The following is a 12,815-nucleotide window of genomic DNA, read 5'->3' on the forward strand; positions in this document are numbered from 1 at the left end:
GAGAAGACGGGCCTCTTAAATGCCTTGGATGGTTTTATTTTATAGCAAAACCCAAAACATTCCCCCGGTGGTTTAAGGTGCCGATCCGATGGAGTTGTTTTCACTGGCCGTATTTAAATCCCTCTTTCAGTGTAAATCGCTGGGATATTTCTTGTGTCCATTACATTGTCCAGAAAGTGAAAATTGTCCGTGTTTTAGTAAAGTAACAGCTCACCTCATTCACTCCAACCTAATTGATAATGTTAGGTTGTTAGTGTTATGCATAATTACTGAGGCTTTAGTTAATTAAAATGACTAAAATTGTAAAATTGGATGAATTATTAATGTATTTTAACCTTTAAATTATGGTAGATTTAAAACAATTCACAAAAAATCACACTATAAAAATAAATGAATTAATAAATTAATGAATAAAAAATAAATACAGTAATGTTTAACAATCATATTTCTCACATATTACAGAAAAAGTAAACGAGAACATATTTTTAAACTATTTAGCTATTTAAGAATTCGTTTTTCACAAAAGTATGAATTATTAATAATTAATTGTTGGTTGTTGTTTTGCGCAGCTTCCTTTAACTATAACATTTGCGCTAACATCACAATTGTAACAGAGATTTAGGCACTTTAAAGGGGTCATATGATGTTGCTAAATTGAACATTATTTTGTGTATTTGGTGTTTATGCGGTTTAAGGTTCAAAAACACAGTATGTTCCACATACTGTACATTATTGTTTCTCCTCTATGCCCCGCCTTTCTGAAACGCGTCGATTTTTACAAAGCTCAGAGGTCTGAAAAGCGAGGTGTGCTCTGATTGGCCAGCTATCCAGTGCATTGTGATTGGCCGAATACCTCAAGCGTGTGACGGAAATGTTATGCCCCTTACCATATTGTGATGCCCTGTCCGGCCGGAGTGACGAGACAAAAACATTAAAACCCATTATAAACGAGGCATTTGTTGCCTCCAGTGGGGACATAATTATGGATTATAATGACTTATACTGTCTTTATACACGTTGCGTTGCATCGCGCCGTGTAAACATAAAACCATGTCTGCATTTGTGATCGGAGAAATGACAACCAACAAGTGCTACTCTACACTGCTCAAAACTCGCGTTTGAATCATCAGTGGCAAATTCTTTAAATATAAAAAACTTACTTACAGTCTGTGAGTCAGAACAGCCGGCATTGTAGTCTACACTCACAGGATCAGGAAACAGTCCTCCATAAAATGCGTTGGACACATCTGAATATTTGGGTTGAAGTGTTCTGGAACAGTTTTTTAAATACAACTTAACCGCTGATTTCTAGTCGTGTCCTCTTTTGGAAGACCGAACAAAGTAGTTTCGCTTTCACAACGAAACACACGGCGGGCTCGAGTGAGCGGCGGCCGGCTAGAGTGAGCAGTGGCGGGCGGGCTTGAGAACGGCGGATTCGACGAAGGAGCGCCCGGCGGGCTTGCGGCAACCACATGTGATGACCCCGGGCTGGTCTCCGCTTCGTCCACGGTGAAAGCCGATCCAGCGATCCACAGCGCGAAGTTGATGCATTTCCTCAGCGACCAGTGATCGTCCTCTTTTGGAAGGCCAAACAAAGTAGTTTCGCTTTCACAACGAAACACACAGCGCCTTCACGACATGGCGGTGGCGACAACAACAATACAACAGCGAGAATAAAAGTTACGCCTTCTTTGTGTGAACATTTGGGCGGCGTTATGCAAATATTCCCACATCGTGACGTAGACATGTGGGGGCGTGTTAGAACGAGCTGTTTTAGGTAGGCGTAGTTGTCTCTTAACTTTTAAAAAGAATATCTCTTTGGATTTGAGACTTTAGTTTTTGCAACTTTACAGATCTTCTTTATGCACCAAAAGCTTGTAACACTTCAAAGAGAAAGGAAAATTTGATTGCATCATATGACCCCCTTTAAGTGTTGAAAATTTGCAGACATGTTCATTACGATCAATAAGAAATAGTCACACAATGGACCATTTGCTAAGAGTTTGATTGACAGGCGATCTGACCAATCATAATGCCGAATCCGGCATCTTGTCCGACAAAAAAATCAGACAGGACAGTAGATTACCTTCGGTAAACTTAATCTTGAAAAAATTTTGTGGATTGACATCTTTCCATGGTTGAAGTAAAATATGTTCTGATGTTCATTCATGTTTATTTTGCGCTTTAAGTAAATATGAAAAGACGATCGGTTCACGTGCCGCTTTAACTGAGGCAATAAGATGATCTGTCACAACATATGAAAGAGACTAAACAATATTTACTGTTTGAATTTCTTTAAAAATGACAAAATTTGAAAGTTGAGACCTTGTTTCATACAAGAAGTAACCTGCTCTGTCTTGTCTGAAGGCACGTTGTCAGTTTCCTCTTTGCTCAGCGATATATTTTTCACTGCGTGAGAACATGATGTGTAGTGTGAGAGCGACATGGCTTGTCGGACATAGCAACAGTAACTAAGGAGGGTGGGTTTTTGCGAAGGGTCAATTTCGAGAACAAAACTCCTAGGTTATCCAGTATTTCCGACAACTCAAAAGTGTTTTTGGGTCAGATTCACCTGGAGCATAATATAAAAAATATATAAAATTGTACCCCCCCCAAATTGCACATCTTAAACATCCAAGTGTGTGTTCAGAAATGTGGCCTCAGTTAAACATGACTGTGGAAACTGTAATTGAGGAGATAAATTGTATGAACAAGCCACAGGAATCAGTGCAAACCTCTAATTAGTGGTGCATGCTAAATTGAAAGGATTACTATTACTATTACTCATACTTGGGGTTAGTGATGACATGAAAGATTCAAATCATGTGTGTTACTTTACTAAGTGATGAGATACACCATTTTCACCTGCTGGACAATAAAACAGGTGAAAAAATCAAACAGACGCACACTGAAGGAGGAAACTAGCCATAATTACAGACAAGAAGATCTTTGACAACCTAGCATTTGCTCTAGCATCGTGGCGGCAAGTTTTACATGTGTGTGTTCGTGGCCTTAACAGGCAGAGAGGATTGTGGGAACAGAGCTGACAATGAAGCCACAGACAGATGTGATCTTTCTGCTGTGAAATGTATCTATAGCAGTACAGAATCTGTTATTTTCTTTCTTACACTCATCATTTTAAAAATGTAAGGTTCTTTATTGCCATCAAAGGTTCCACGGAGAACCTTTAACAATCAGGACTCTTGAAAATGGAATCTTTCCATTCCGCAAATTCTTTATAGTGGAGTGGTGTGGATTACTTGTGGATTATTGTGATGTTTTTATCAGCTGTTTGGACTCTCATTCTGACGGCACCCATTCACTGCAGAGGATCCATTGCTGAGCAAGTGATGTAATGCTACATTTCTCCAAGTCTGATGAAGAAACAAACTCATCTGCATCTTGGATGGCTTGAGGGTGAGTTTCAGAAAATTGTCATATTGAGTGTTTGTTCTCATTTCAAAACTCTTGACGTAGTTTTGATGCATTCAGTGTTTTTAGCCATTGTGCAAGATTCAATTATATTTCTGTATAAATATTGTGTTCTGGTACCTTGTATAAGGTTCCCTTTCAAGGGAACTTTGAACTGCGTCCTCTAGGGGTCGCTATGGGGAACGCCTCATCGTGACCCGTGTCTGAAGCATACATTGAAAAAACACCAACAACAAGTGGGCCAGCGACAGCCATGACATCACTACCGGTGCGACTATAGTATAAATAGGCACCGGGAGAACACATCATCCTCTTCTTCGTTTTCACTGACTGTTTTGTTTGAAGCGTGCATTTCCGTGGTAAGAGCGATCTCTATTCATATCATTATGGCGAGCACTAGCAAAGCTTTTAGAGGATGTGTGCAACCGTGTCATCGTTATTTGACATCTGATGACACACACGATCTATGCAATGTTTGTTTGGGCGAAGAGCACGCGCGCGATGTCCTCGAGGGGGCAATCTGCGTGCACTGAGCATTTTCCAATGAAAAAGCTCCACTCTCGTTTGTCTCTCTTTTCGAGGAAAGAGGGGCAGCCATCTGCTTCCTGCGGTTCAGCACCCACCGCTACTGAAGCACAGAGGAGAATAAGCTCATGTAGATCGCAGGTGGATCTGGCTGATGAGTTTAAAGAGGAGCTTTCCCTCTCGCGATCGTCGGCTGTGGACGAGAGTGAGCCGCTGGAGGACGATGTTATTTCATTAACATCAACTAATCCAGGGGCCAGTGCTCTGCTGGGTTCAGCCCAGGAAGAGCAGGAAATGTCTGAGGAGGGCGAAGAAGCTGAGGCTGAGCCTTCCCAATCCTCCTGCCCTGAGTATGATGAGATTTTGGAAGTTATGGATTGCGCCACGGCGAGGCTTAACTTGCCGTGGAAGCAGGCAAAGAAAGTGACATCGCGAGGTCGTCTCGATGAGCGTTATCTTTCTGGTCATAACCCTCCAGCTCAGGTGAGCCTTTCTTTTCTTCCTGATCTCCATACAGAGATCGAGAAGGAATGGAAGAGGCCGTTTTCTTCACGCATCCATCGATTCCAGCATACGAGTTATGCCAACATCGAGGCAATGCTCGAAAACGGCTATGAGAAGATGCCCCCTGTAGAAGAGACGCTGGCCAGCTATCTCTCTGTGGGTGAGACAACCTCTCTTAAAACTCCCTCTTTGCCATCTAAGCCCCTTCAGGAAACATCTTGCTTGAATGGCCGGGCATACGCAGCAGCAGCAGGTCAGGCTGTCGCTTCGTTGCACACGATGTCGGTGCTCCAGGCATATCAGGCTGACCTGCTGAAAGACCTGGATAAAGGCGAGGGCCTTTCTCCTGATGAGGCAGCTGAGTTGCGCCGCACCATGGATATCGCTCTCCGTGCTACTAAGCAGGCCGCCTCTGCTTTGGGCAGGTCCATGGCGGCTATGGTAGTGACGGAGAGACATCTGTGGGGGAACCTGGCAGATATCGGGAAGAAGGAGAGGGGCTTTCTTCTCAATGCTCCGGTTTCACCTTCCGAACTTTTTGGTACCTCCATTGAGACGGTGGTCGAGAAGTTCAGGGAGGCGAAGGCGCACTCAGCGGCCTTCAAATCCTTAATTTCACGAAGGTCCAGGTCTGAGCTCGAACAATGCTCCGGTTTCACCTTCCGAACTTTTTGGTACCTCCATTGAGACGGTGGTCGAGAAGTTCAGGGAGGCGAAGGCGCACTCAGCGGCCTTCAAATCCTTAGTTTCACGAAGGTCCAGGTCTGAGCTCGAACAGCCCAGGGGTCCTGGCCCGTCTCAGTTTGAGGATCAGAGACGGGCACAAAAGGCTAGTGTCGCGGATCGCGCTCGTCCCCCGCCTGCGGGTAGAGGTAGGAGGAATCGCGGGTCAAATGGAGGTAGGCAAGACCTAAGGGATGTGATCCATTTCTAAATATGTGTATATGTATATGTATATATATATATATATATATATATACATATATATGTATATGTGTGTGTGTGTGTGTGTGTATTTAATGCACTGGTGCTTGTGTGTATAATCCATCTGCTAGCTTTCTTTGCGGTGTTTTTCCAAGACCTGTGTGTTTCTGTCCTTTTTCTAGGGTAGGTCCTCGGTGAGCACCCCCCTCTGTTGGATTCAGAAACCGAGTGCTCGACTTGCATTGTTTACTTCACTCGTCGATATGGTGTCCAGCCGGTATGATAGCCTGGTTTCGGCTTCATGCTTCCTGGATCATGCGGCCGGGTCACAGGCTTCTGCGGGAGCCTTCTTGATCATCAGGCCCTTGGCACGGCACTGCAAAATTTCCTGGACGTCCGGGCTGGGCTTACGCTTTCAGGCTGCCCTGTCTGGTACACCGTATCTAGGTTGCCCTGAGGGTCACCAGGATATCCCCTCTTGCTGAGGCATCGAGCGGGAAGTATAGGTGGCATTTGCGAGAACCTTCTTGTGTAATGCTGTCTCAGGCAGTGCAGTGGATTCCTCACTCCGTGGGCTGTTCTCATGGTAGTGTTTAGCAGTGTTCCCCTTTTATCAAAGGGTTACCTATGAGCACGCTACTCCTTTCTGAATTCGGAGTTCTCCTGTCACGTGAGAGTTGAGTTCTCTGTTTTCCCAGAGCACCTGGAACCAGCAGCATCAGGCGAACTAGGCCCTTCCTCCACCTCTCTGATGCGCTGAGTTTTTTGGCTAGCTTGCAGTACGCTTACCCTTCTGATTTCTAATGATCGTACTGTAGGTCGAGCCCCCTCTCGTTGAGAGCTGGGTGTTGTGCTCCCTCAGCTAAGGTAACTTACTGCTAGCCGTTCCAGCATTGGAACATGCTGTAGGTCGAGCCCCCTTCTCGATTGAGAACTGGATGTGTTGCTCCCTCAGCTAAGTAAATTACTGCTAGCTTTTCCAGCATTGGAACATGCTATAGGTCGAGCCTCCTCTCGATTGAGAGCTGGGTGTTTGCTCCCTCAGCTAGAGATTGACTGCTAGCCACTCCAGCATTATACCTTAGATCGAGTTGATGACTTTCTGGCATGCACTCCCCTCAGCATGGTGGCGTGGGTATACCGTTCCCCATAGCGACCCCTAGAGGACGCAGTTCGAAGTTCCCTTGAAAGGGAACGTCTCAGGTTACGTATGTAACCATGGTTCCCTGATTAGGGAATGAGACACTGCGTCCTCTAGGTTTCCTGCCATGCTACGGACGCAAGCTTCAGACGAAGAAGTGGATGATGTGTGCTCCCGGCGCCTATTTATACTATAGTCGCACCAGTAGTGACGTCATGGCTGTCGCCGGCCAATGTGTTGTTGGTGTTTTTTCAATGTGTGCTTCAGACACAGGTCACGACGAGGCGTTCCCCATAGTGACCCCTAGAGGATGCAGTGTCTCATTCCCTACTCAGGGAACCATGGTTATATACGTAACCTGAGACGTTTCTGCCATTGAAGGGGTCTGGTGTGTTTCATGACATGAGAAAACCCATTATGACCCTTTCCGTGTGTTTGCCATAAGCACCAGCGGAAAAGACAAAACCATTAGCAGAAATTGTTAAAATAAAAACATCTCCGTGTCGGCGTCTGCTCTGATAAATCTAAGTATGACAGGTAGATGCATCACCACTTATGTATTTTGACTGTGATAAAACTCCAGGAAAGAATCAAGAGAATTGTATGTGACAGACGGTGAGGTTAAGTAAAGCCAAATGCTGATCTTTTGCCACTTCGCAAAATGTTTGTAGGTTTTTAAGTGGGTAAGTCCTGTGCTGAAGTGAGCTGGTTATGAAAAGGATTCTGAATTTCAATCTTTATTCAAATTCAGAATGAAGTGGCATTTGCAACCTATTTTAATTATTTTATGCATGTCAAAATGTGCACTTAATGAAAGATTATTAAGACAAACATCTTGCTTTCTTTAAAAAAAAAAAATTTTTTTTAATCATGCACTGAAAAAAGGGTTTAAAATAAAACCAGAAACATGCACTCATCTGTTTTGAGTTACAGCTGCACTTCTCCAAGCCTGTTATGTGTATTTTGAGTCTTTTATGTTGTGACAATGCCCAAAAATACACCTGTGACTTGCGTCCCAGACTGTTCTCGGTCTCCTTGTGCAGAAGTAGCGGAGCTGAAGTGTGAATTAGCTCATTCAGACAGAAACAGAGATGCATTTATCTCTCCGTCTGCTTTATGGTCAGTGGAATGGCAGGTCACTTCTTCCATTAAACGATTCTTGAAGAACGAGCGTTTGACAGTAGCTCGGGGTTTCTGCGGCGCTGGCTTGGTGGGAGATGTTCGTTTTGGATTCATTTGGACAGAGTGTTTTATGGCTTTATTCCCCACGGCCTAAGCGCACACTTGTGTGTTTGTGCTTCTTAAAGTCGCAAAAAGAAAGATAGCATGTGGTCATTTAGGAGCTGCATTTCTTCAAAGAGACTTTCAGAAGACTTATTTCAGGTTCAGTCCTCCTGCAGTATCCTGAGGATTTAAGAGCTTTGCTCAAGGACATAGATAGTGATAGTACAGGGCTCAGATAGATAGATAGATAGATAGATAGATAGATAGATAGATAGTTCAGTGTGACATTATAACTGATGAAATATTAATAACCTGTAATTTGTATTATTTATTTTTATATATTTTATTATTATTTATTTATTAGTTTTCTTGTTTGCCTATTATTATCATTATTGTAGATTGTTGCGTTACTGATTTAGGTTTTATCTTTGTTATTTTCACATCACTGCAATGCTTAAATTATTATTTTTTTTTTAATTTATTATTATTATTATTATAATGATGTCATCTTATTTTAATTTAATTGTATAATTTATTATGTTAATGTTCATTTCATGCTGAGTATTTTATTATTATAAATATAACATTTATTTATTTAACTTGTATTTAATTATTATTATTGTTATTGTTTTTCTTGTCACTGCAATGTTTAGCAATCATGCCAATTATACCAGTCATACTTTAAAATAAAATAAAATATATTTTTAGTATTATTGTAGTTGTTAACATTATTATTGCTGTTGTTCAAGGTTTCCTTTTTTGTCACTACACTATTTTGTAATGATGCAAGTACTTAATAATAATAATAATGAGATGACCGTGTCAGTTAGAAAGTGTAGACTATCATAAACTCTCGCAGTGAAGTTTCTCCCAGTGGCGTGAGGAGGCCGACAGGAGGCGTAGCGGCTTCAACCCCCATGCAGCCACGCCTCCCTTCCTCCCTCCCTCTCTCTCTTTCTCTCTCTCTCTCCCTGAGCTCTAACGGAGGTGTCGGGGAATCTCCTGCAAACAAACTCACATTCAGAAACCCAGATCCGCTGTATTACATCACTGGGCCGCGCGTGTAGCCTATATATGAGAGGCGCGCGCGTCAGAGAGGCATTCCCAGAGTTTTGGCTCGCGCTGACGCGTCGCGTGCGGGACTTTTCACGCCTGATGCTGCGCACGATTCCGACACATTCAACCGCCAGCAGCAGGACACCTTGCGAGTGAGATGGATGGATAGATCCGGCATCTGAGCGCTTGCATTCGCGTCGGATAAAGTTGAGTTTGTGCGATTTTTACCCCAGTTTTTCGCATCACGATGGATCTCCCGCAGGGTTTGGTGACTGTGTACCTGCTCCTGGTGTCCCTCGCTCAGTGTCAGCACTATTACCTCCTCAGACCCATCCCGAGTGACACTTTACCCCTGCTGGAGCTCAAGGAGGACCCCGACCCCATCTATGACCCGCGGGAGAGGGACCTAAACGAGACCGAGCTGCGGAGCGCGCTAGGGGACTTTGACAGCCGCTTTCTGTCCGTCAGTCCTCCTCAGGATCGCTACACCGGCAACGAGGATCTGGAGGAGCTGGACCTCCAGCAGCAGAACCCCACCGGGATGATGCCCAAAGACATCAAGAACCTGGACTTTGACGCGCAGTGGGGCAAAAAGCGCAAGGCCAGCAAGAAGCTGAAGCGCAGGCTGCAGATGTTGCTCTGGTCCTACTCGTTTTGTCCGGTGCTGTACGCGTGGAACGACCTCGGCGCGCGCTTCTGGCCGCGCTTCGTGCGCGCGGGGAGCTGCTACAGCAAGCGCTCCTGCTCGGTGCCGGAGGGGATGGTGTGCAAACCGGCCAAATCCACGCACATCACGCTGCTGCGGTGGCGATGCGTGCAGAGGCGAGGCGCGCTCAAGTGCGCGTGGATACCGGTGCAGTATCCCATCATAACCGAGTGCAAATGCTCCTGCGCGAACTGACCAATCACGAACGGACATCGAAAGTTCGACCCGATGCTCATTTCTGGAAAAAAGTGCACAAACTATATAAAAACTCGTATTTCTGGACATGAGCTGCAGCTGATGCTGATTACTGGACTTAAATTATGGAAACTGTATTACTGTACAGAATGTGATCTGATACGTATTTCTGGATATCAGTTTTAAAAACTCTGCTCTGATACATATTTCTGGAAGAACATGAAAAAAAATCTAATCTCATACAAATTTCTGGATTTAAGTTATGAAAAAAAAGTGTATTTTGGTAACACTTTGTTAACTTTGTCATTAACAAAGGTAATGCTGAAGATATCAATAATTCATATTCAAATGATTATAGAAATGTGTGTGTGTGTATATATATATATATATATATATATATATATATATATATATATATATATATATATATCACAACGCTATATTTATATATGACAATATATTATATTTAGTAAATAAAAAAACCATTTCAGCTACAGTTTGAATGTACTAGCTGATGATTTGTTGAGCATTATGTATTATAATATGATTAATAATACATATTATGCATTATGTATTATAATAATGTCTGTTAATGCCGTTCGTAAGTTATTGTAAAGTGTTGCATTTTATTTTTATGCACTATAATGTGTAGGAATGTATTGTATGTATATGTCGTGCCATCATGTAATGATTTAGCTACTTGTAAAAAGCCAGTATTATGTGTATTATCCAGAGTCTACTGTATTTGTGGAAAATATTGGTTAACATATTTATATTGCAGAGAGCGGCCCGTGGAGCCGTTTGAGATGTTTTATAAGGTTTTCCACACCGATGTGATGACCTCAAAATTTATTATGGATTTTTAACGTCCTGCAGCTGTGACAGCTGCTTCGTGGTGACGATTTATCCTGTAAATTAAGATGAACTGTTATTTATTCTTTATATTCAGATAATAAAATATCAGTGAAAACCACAACAAACGGCACGCTCAAGCTTTTGTTTCCTAAGTCTTTGTTTCTTTTCAAGACGCCTGTGAAGAAACTTCAAAGAGATTCTCCTAATTTGCCGTGAAATATTCTCACCTGGCTTAAGGGCCCCGTAACCAGGCAACTGCTGGTGATGCTCTCAGGGGCCCATGGAGGTTTTGGCACTTCAATCCAAAAAAAAACAGGTCTGAGTCTGTAATTATACTAATAAACTGTTTATTTTTAACAAAGTGATTATTGCTGGTTCCACAGCTAGTCATAATTTAACCATGTTTTTTTTACTGCACACATTTAATTAATTAGCAGATTTTTTTTTCAAATTTAATTAAGTTTATTTTGAAAATATGATTATTTTTAAATAAAATCAAATAGTTGCAAAGATGCAAGTAGTTAATAATAAACCATGCCTTGATTTTTTTGAGTGCACACTGTAAAACAAATTCTGTAGTTTTTACAAAAACATTTTGGCAGCTGTGGTTGCCAGAATCATTTTGTAAAAAATACAGAAAAACTGTACATTTTACAGTATAAAACTGTAATTTACAAACAAGAAATTTTTAATGTAAACCAGTAAATTCAACAATGCACACTGCTATTAAAATCTATTTTGTACCTTTAACATATTGACAACCACCATAATAATGCAGGTGGTAAAAGAAAGCCACATGAGGAATCAAAGCTCATCACAAGTAGCTTCACCACAAGCAGAAGTATATACTAATATATAGAAGGTGCACAGAGTCATTCATGCAAACACAAAACACCATCATGGTAACACACATGATACTTAAATAATGCATTAAACTTTCATTAAACAACAGATGTAACATAAAGCCCAAATATACATAACTAATAACAAAAACTTTTTAAAAAACATGATTATTTAAACTTATTAAATACTTTCAAATGTGGAGTGTCATGCAGGGAATTCTGGAAATATCAGTTTACAGTTTTTGACTGTAAATTATACAGTGATCTGTTATTTTTACTTCTAAAAACTAAAATTAACAGCATTTTACTGTAAAATTACATGAAATGTCTGGTTAGATATTTTACAGTTTTTCCCTGTATATAGTACGGGAACTTACTGTTAACCTATTAATAGTTTTTTTTCCGTAGCGTTTTTACAAAATTTTACAGTTAAAATTACACTTATTTTTTACCGTGCATGTATGACTGACAAATATGCATCACATTAAGTTATGGTAATCCAAATGGTTGGGAATTATATATGCAACTCAAACATAAATCTTACATGTAGGGCTAAATATATTTTGAGTGTACATTAGGGTAATTTATGAATCTTTTATTCATATATCCTCATGTACATCCACATTCAAACTCCTGATCTGTCATTAAGCATCATAGGGTATTTGCTAATGACTTATTAATGAAAGTTATTATGAAGTGTTAGCCATAATTATGTGATATACGTTTCAGCAGACGTCCCTTCTAAAGTAGATTAACCGCATTTTACACATCAATTCATTCAAACAATTCTTAACATTCACAGCCTGGGAACCTGAATGTGTTAATTTGCTTATTTGGTCTCGTTAAAACCTTTCTGGATGCGTTTTCTACTGGGTTAAGGGTTACGGTGTGTTGATGCGGTTTAGATGCATGTAATGTGGAGCCCAATGGAGCAGCCGACTAAACTTTCTCACATCACGGGTGTCAACAGAGCTGACGACTCGCGCTAATGAACGCGTTAGTTTGCAGTCTGTAAAAACTGCAGCTTATCTGAAGTGAAAATGGCTCTTTATCTCTGTCTCAAGTGGTTTGTTTTCAAGCTTTTTATTGTGGGGTGGAGATGCATGATGATTCTCATTGAAAACCTGTTAACATCTACTGTAACATCCTGAAGAGATAAAGTGCGAGGTCTGGAACAGCTGGAGAGCATCTCTCTCTCATGTGGCCCGGCCTGACTGCCACCCGCCCATTTGCGGCCCCGCAGGAGGGCCGGCCTCCCTCCGAGAGCATGGAGCCAGTCTAACAGAGGAATAAACCCTGCCAAACAACCCTCATAAAGAGCATCAAATACAGCTCTGTTTACCCCTGCAGAACAGCGCTTTATCCAAACACTTCACTGATTAGGACACCGTTACGGCCGCTTGGGCAAACT

At 41.8% G+C, this 12,815-nt stretch overlaps 1 protein-coding gene across 1 annotated transcript; it reads left to right on the top strand.

Moving 5' to 3' along the window:
* The first annotated feature begins 8,859 nt into the window (after nt 1-8,859).
* On the top strand, nt 8,860-9,731 carry LOC107601571 (noggin-1-like). Its single transcript, XM_016293805.1, has one exon. It carries the CDS (start codon nt 9,054-9,056, stop codon nt 9,705-9,707), a length of 654 nt encoding a protein of 217 aa, XP_016149291.1. The 5' UTR covers nt 8,860-9,053; the 3' UTR covers nt 9,708-9,731.
* The last annotated feature ends 3,084 nt before the right edge of the window (nt 9,732-12,815 follow it).

Source organism: Sinocyclocheilus grahami, unplaced genomic scaffold (assembly GCF_001515645.1).
Source record: "Sinocyclocheilus grahami isolate Dianchi unplaced genomic scaffold, SAMN03320097.WGS_v1.1 scaffold307.1, whole genome shotgun sequence".
NCBI lineage: Eukaryota > Metazoa > Chordata > Actinopteri > Cypriniformes > Cyprinidae > Sinocyclocheilus > Sinocyclocheilus grahami.

Bases quoted from the DNA above. Each gene is read 5' to 3' on its own strand.
- LOC107601571 (XM_016293805.1), top strand. From the start codon at position 9,054: ATGGATCTCCCGCAGGGTTTGGTGACTGTGTACCTGCTCCTGGTGTCC.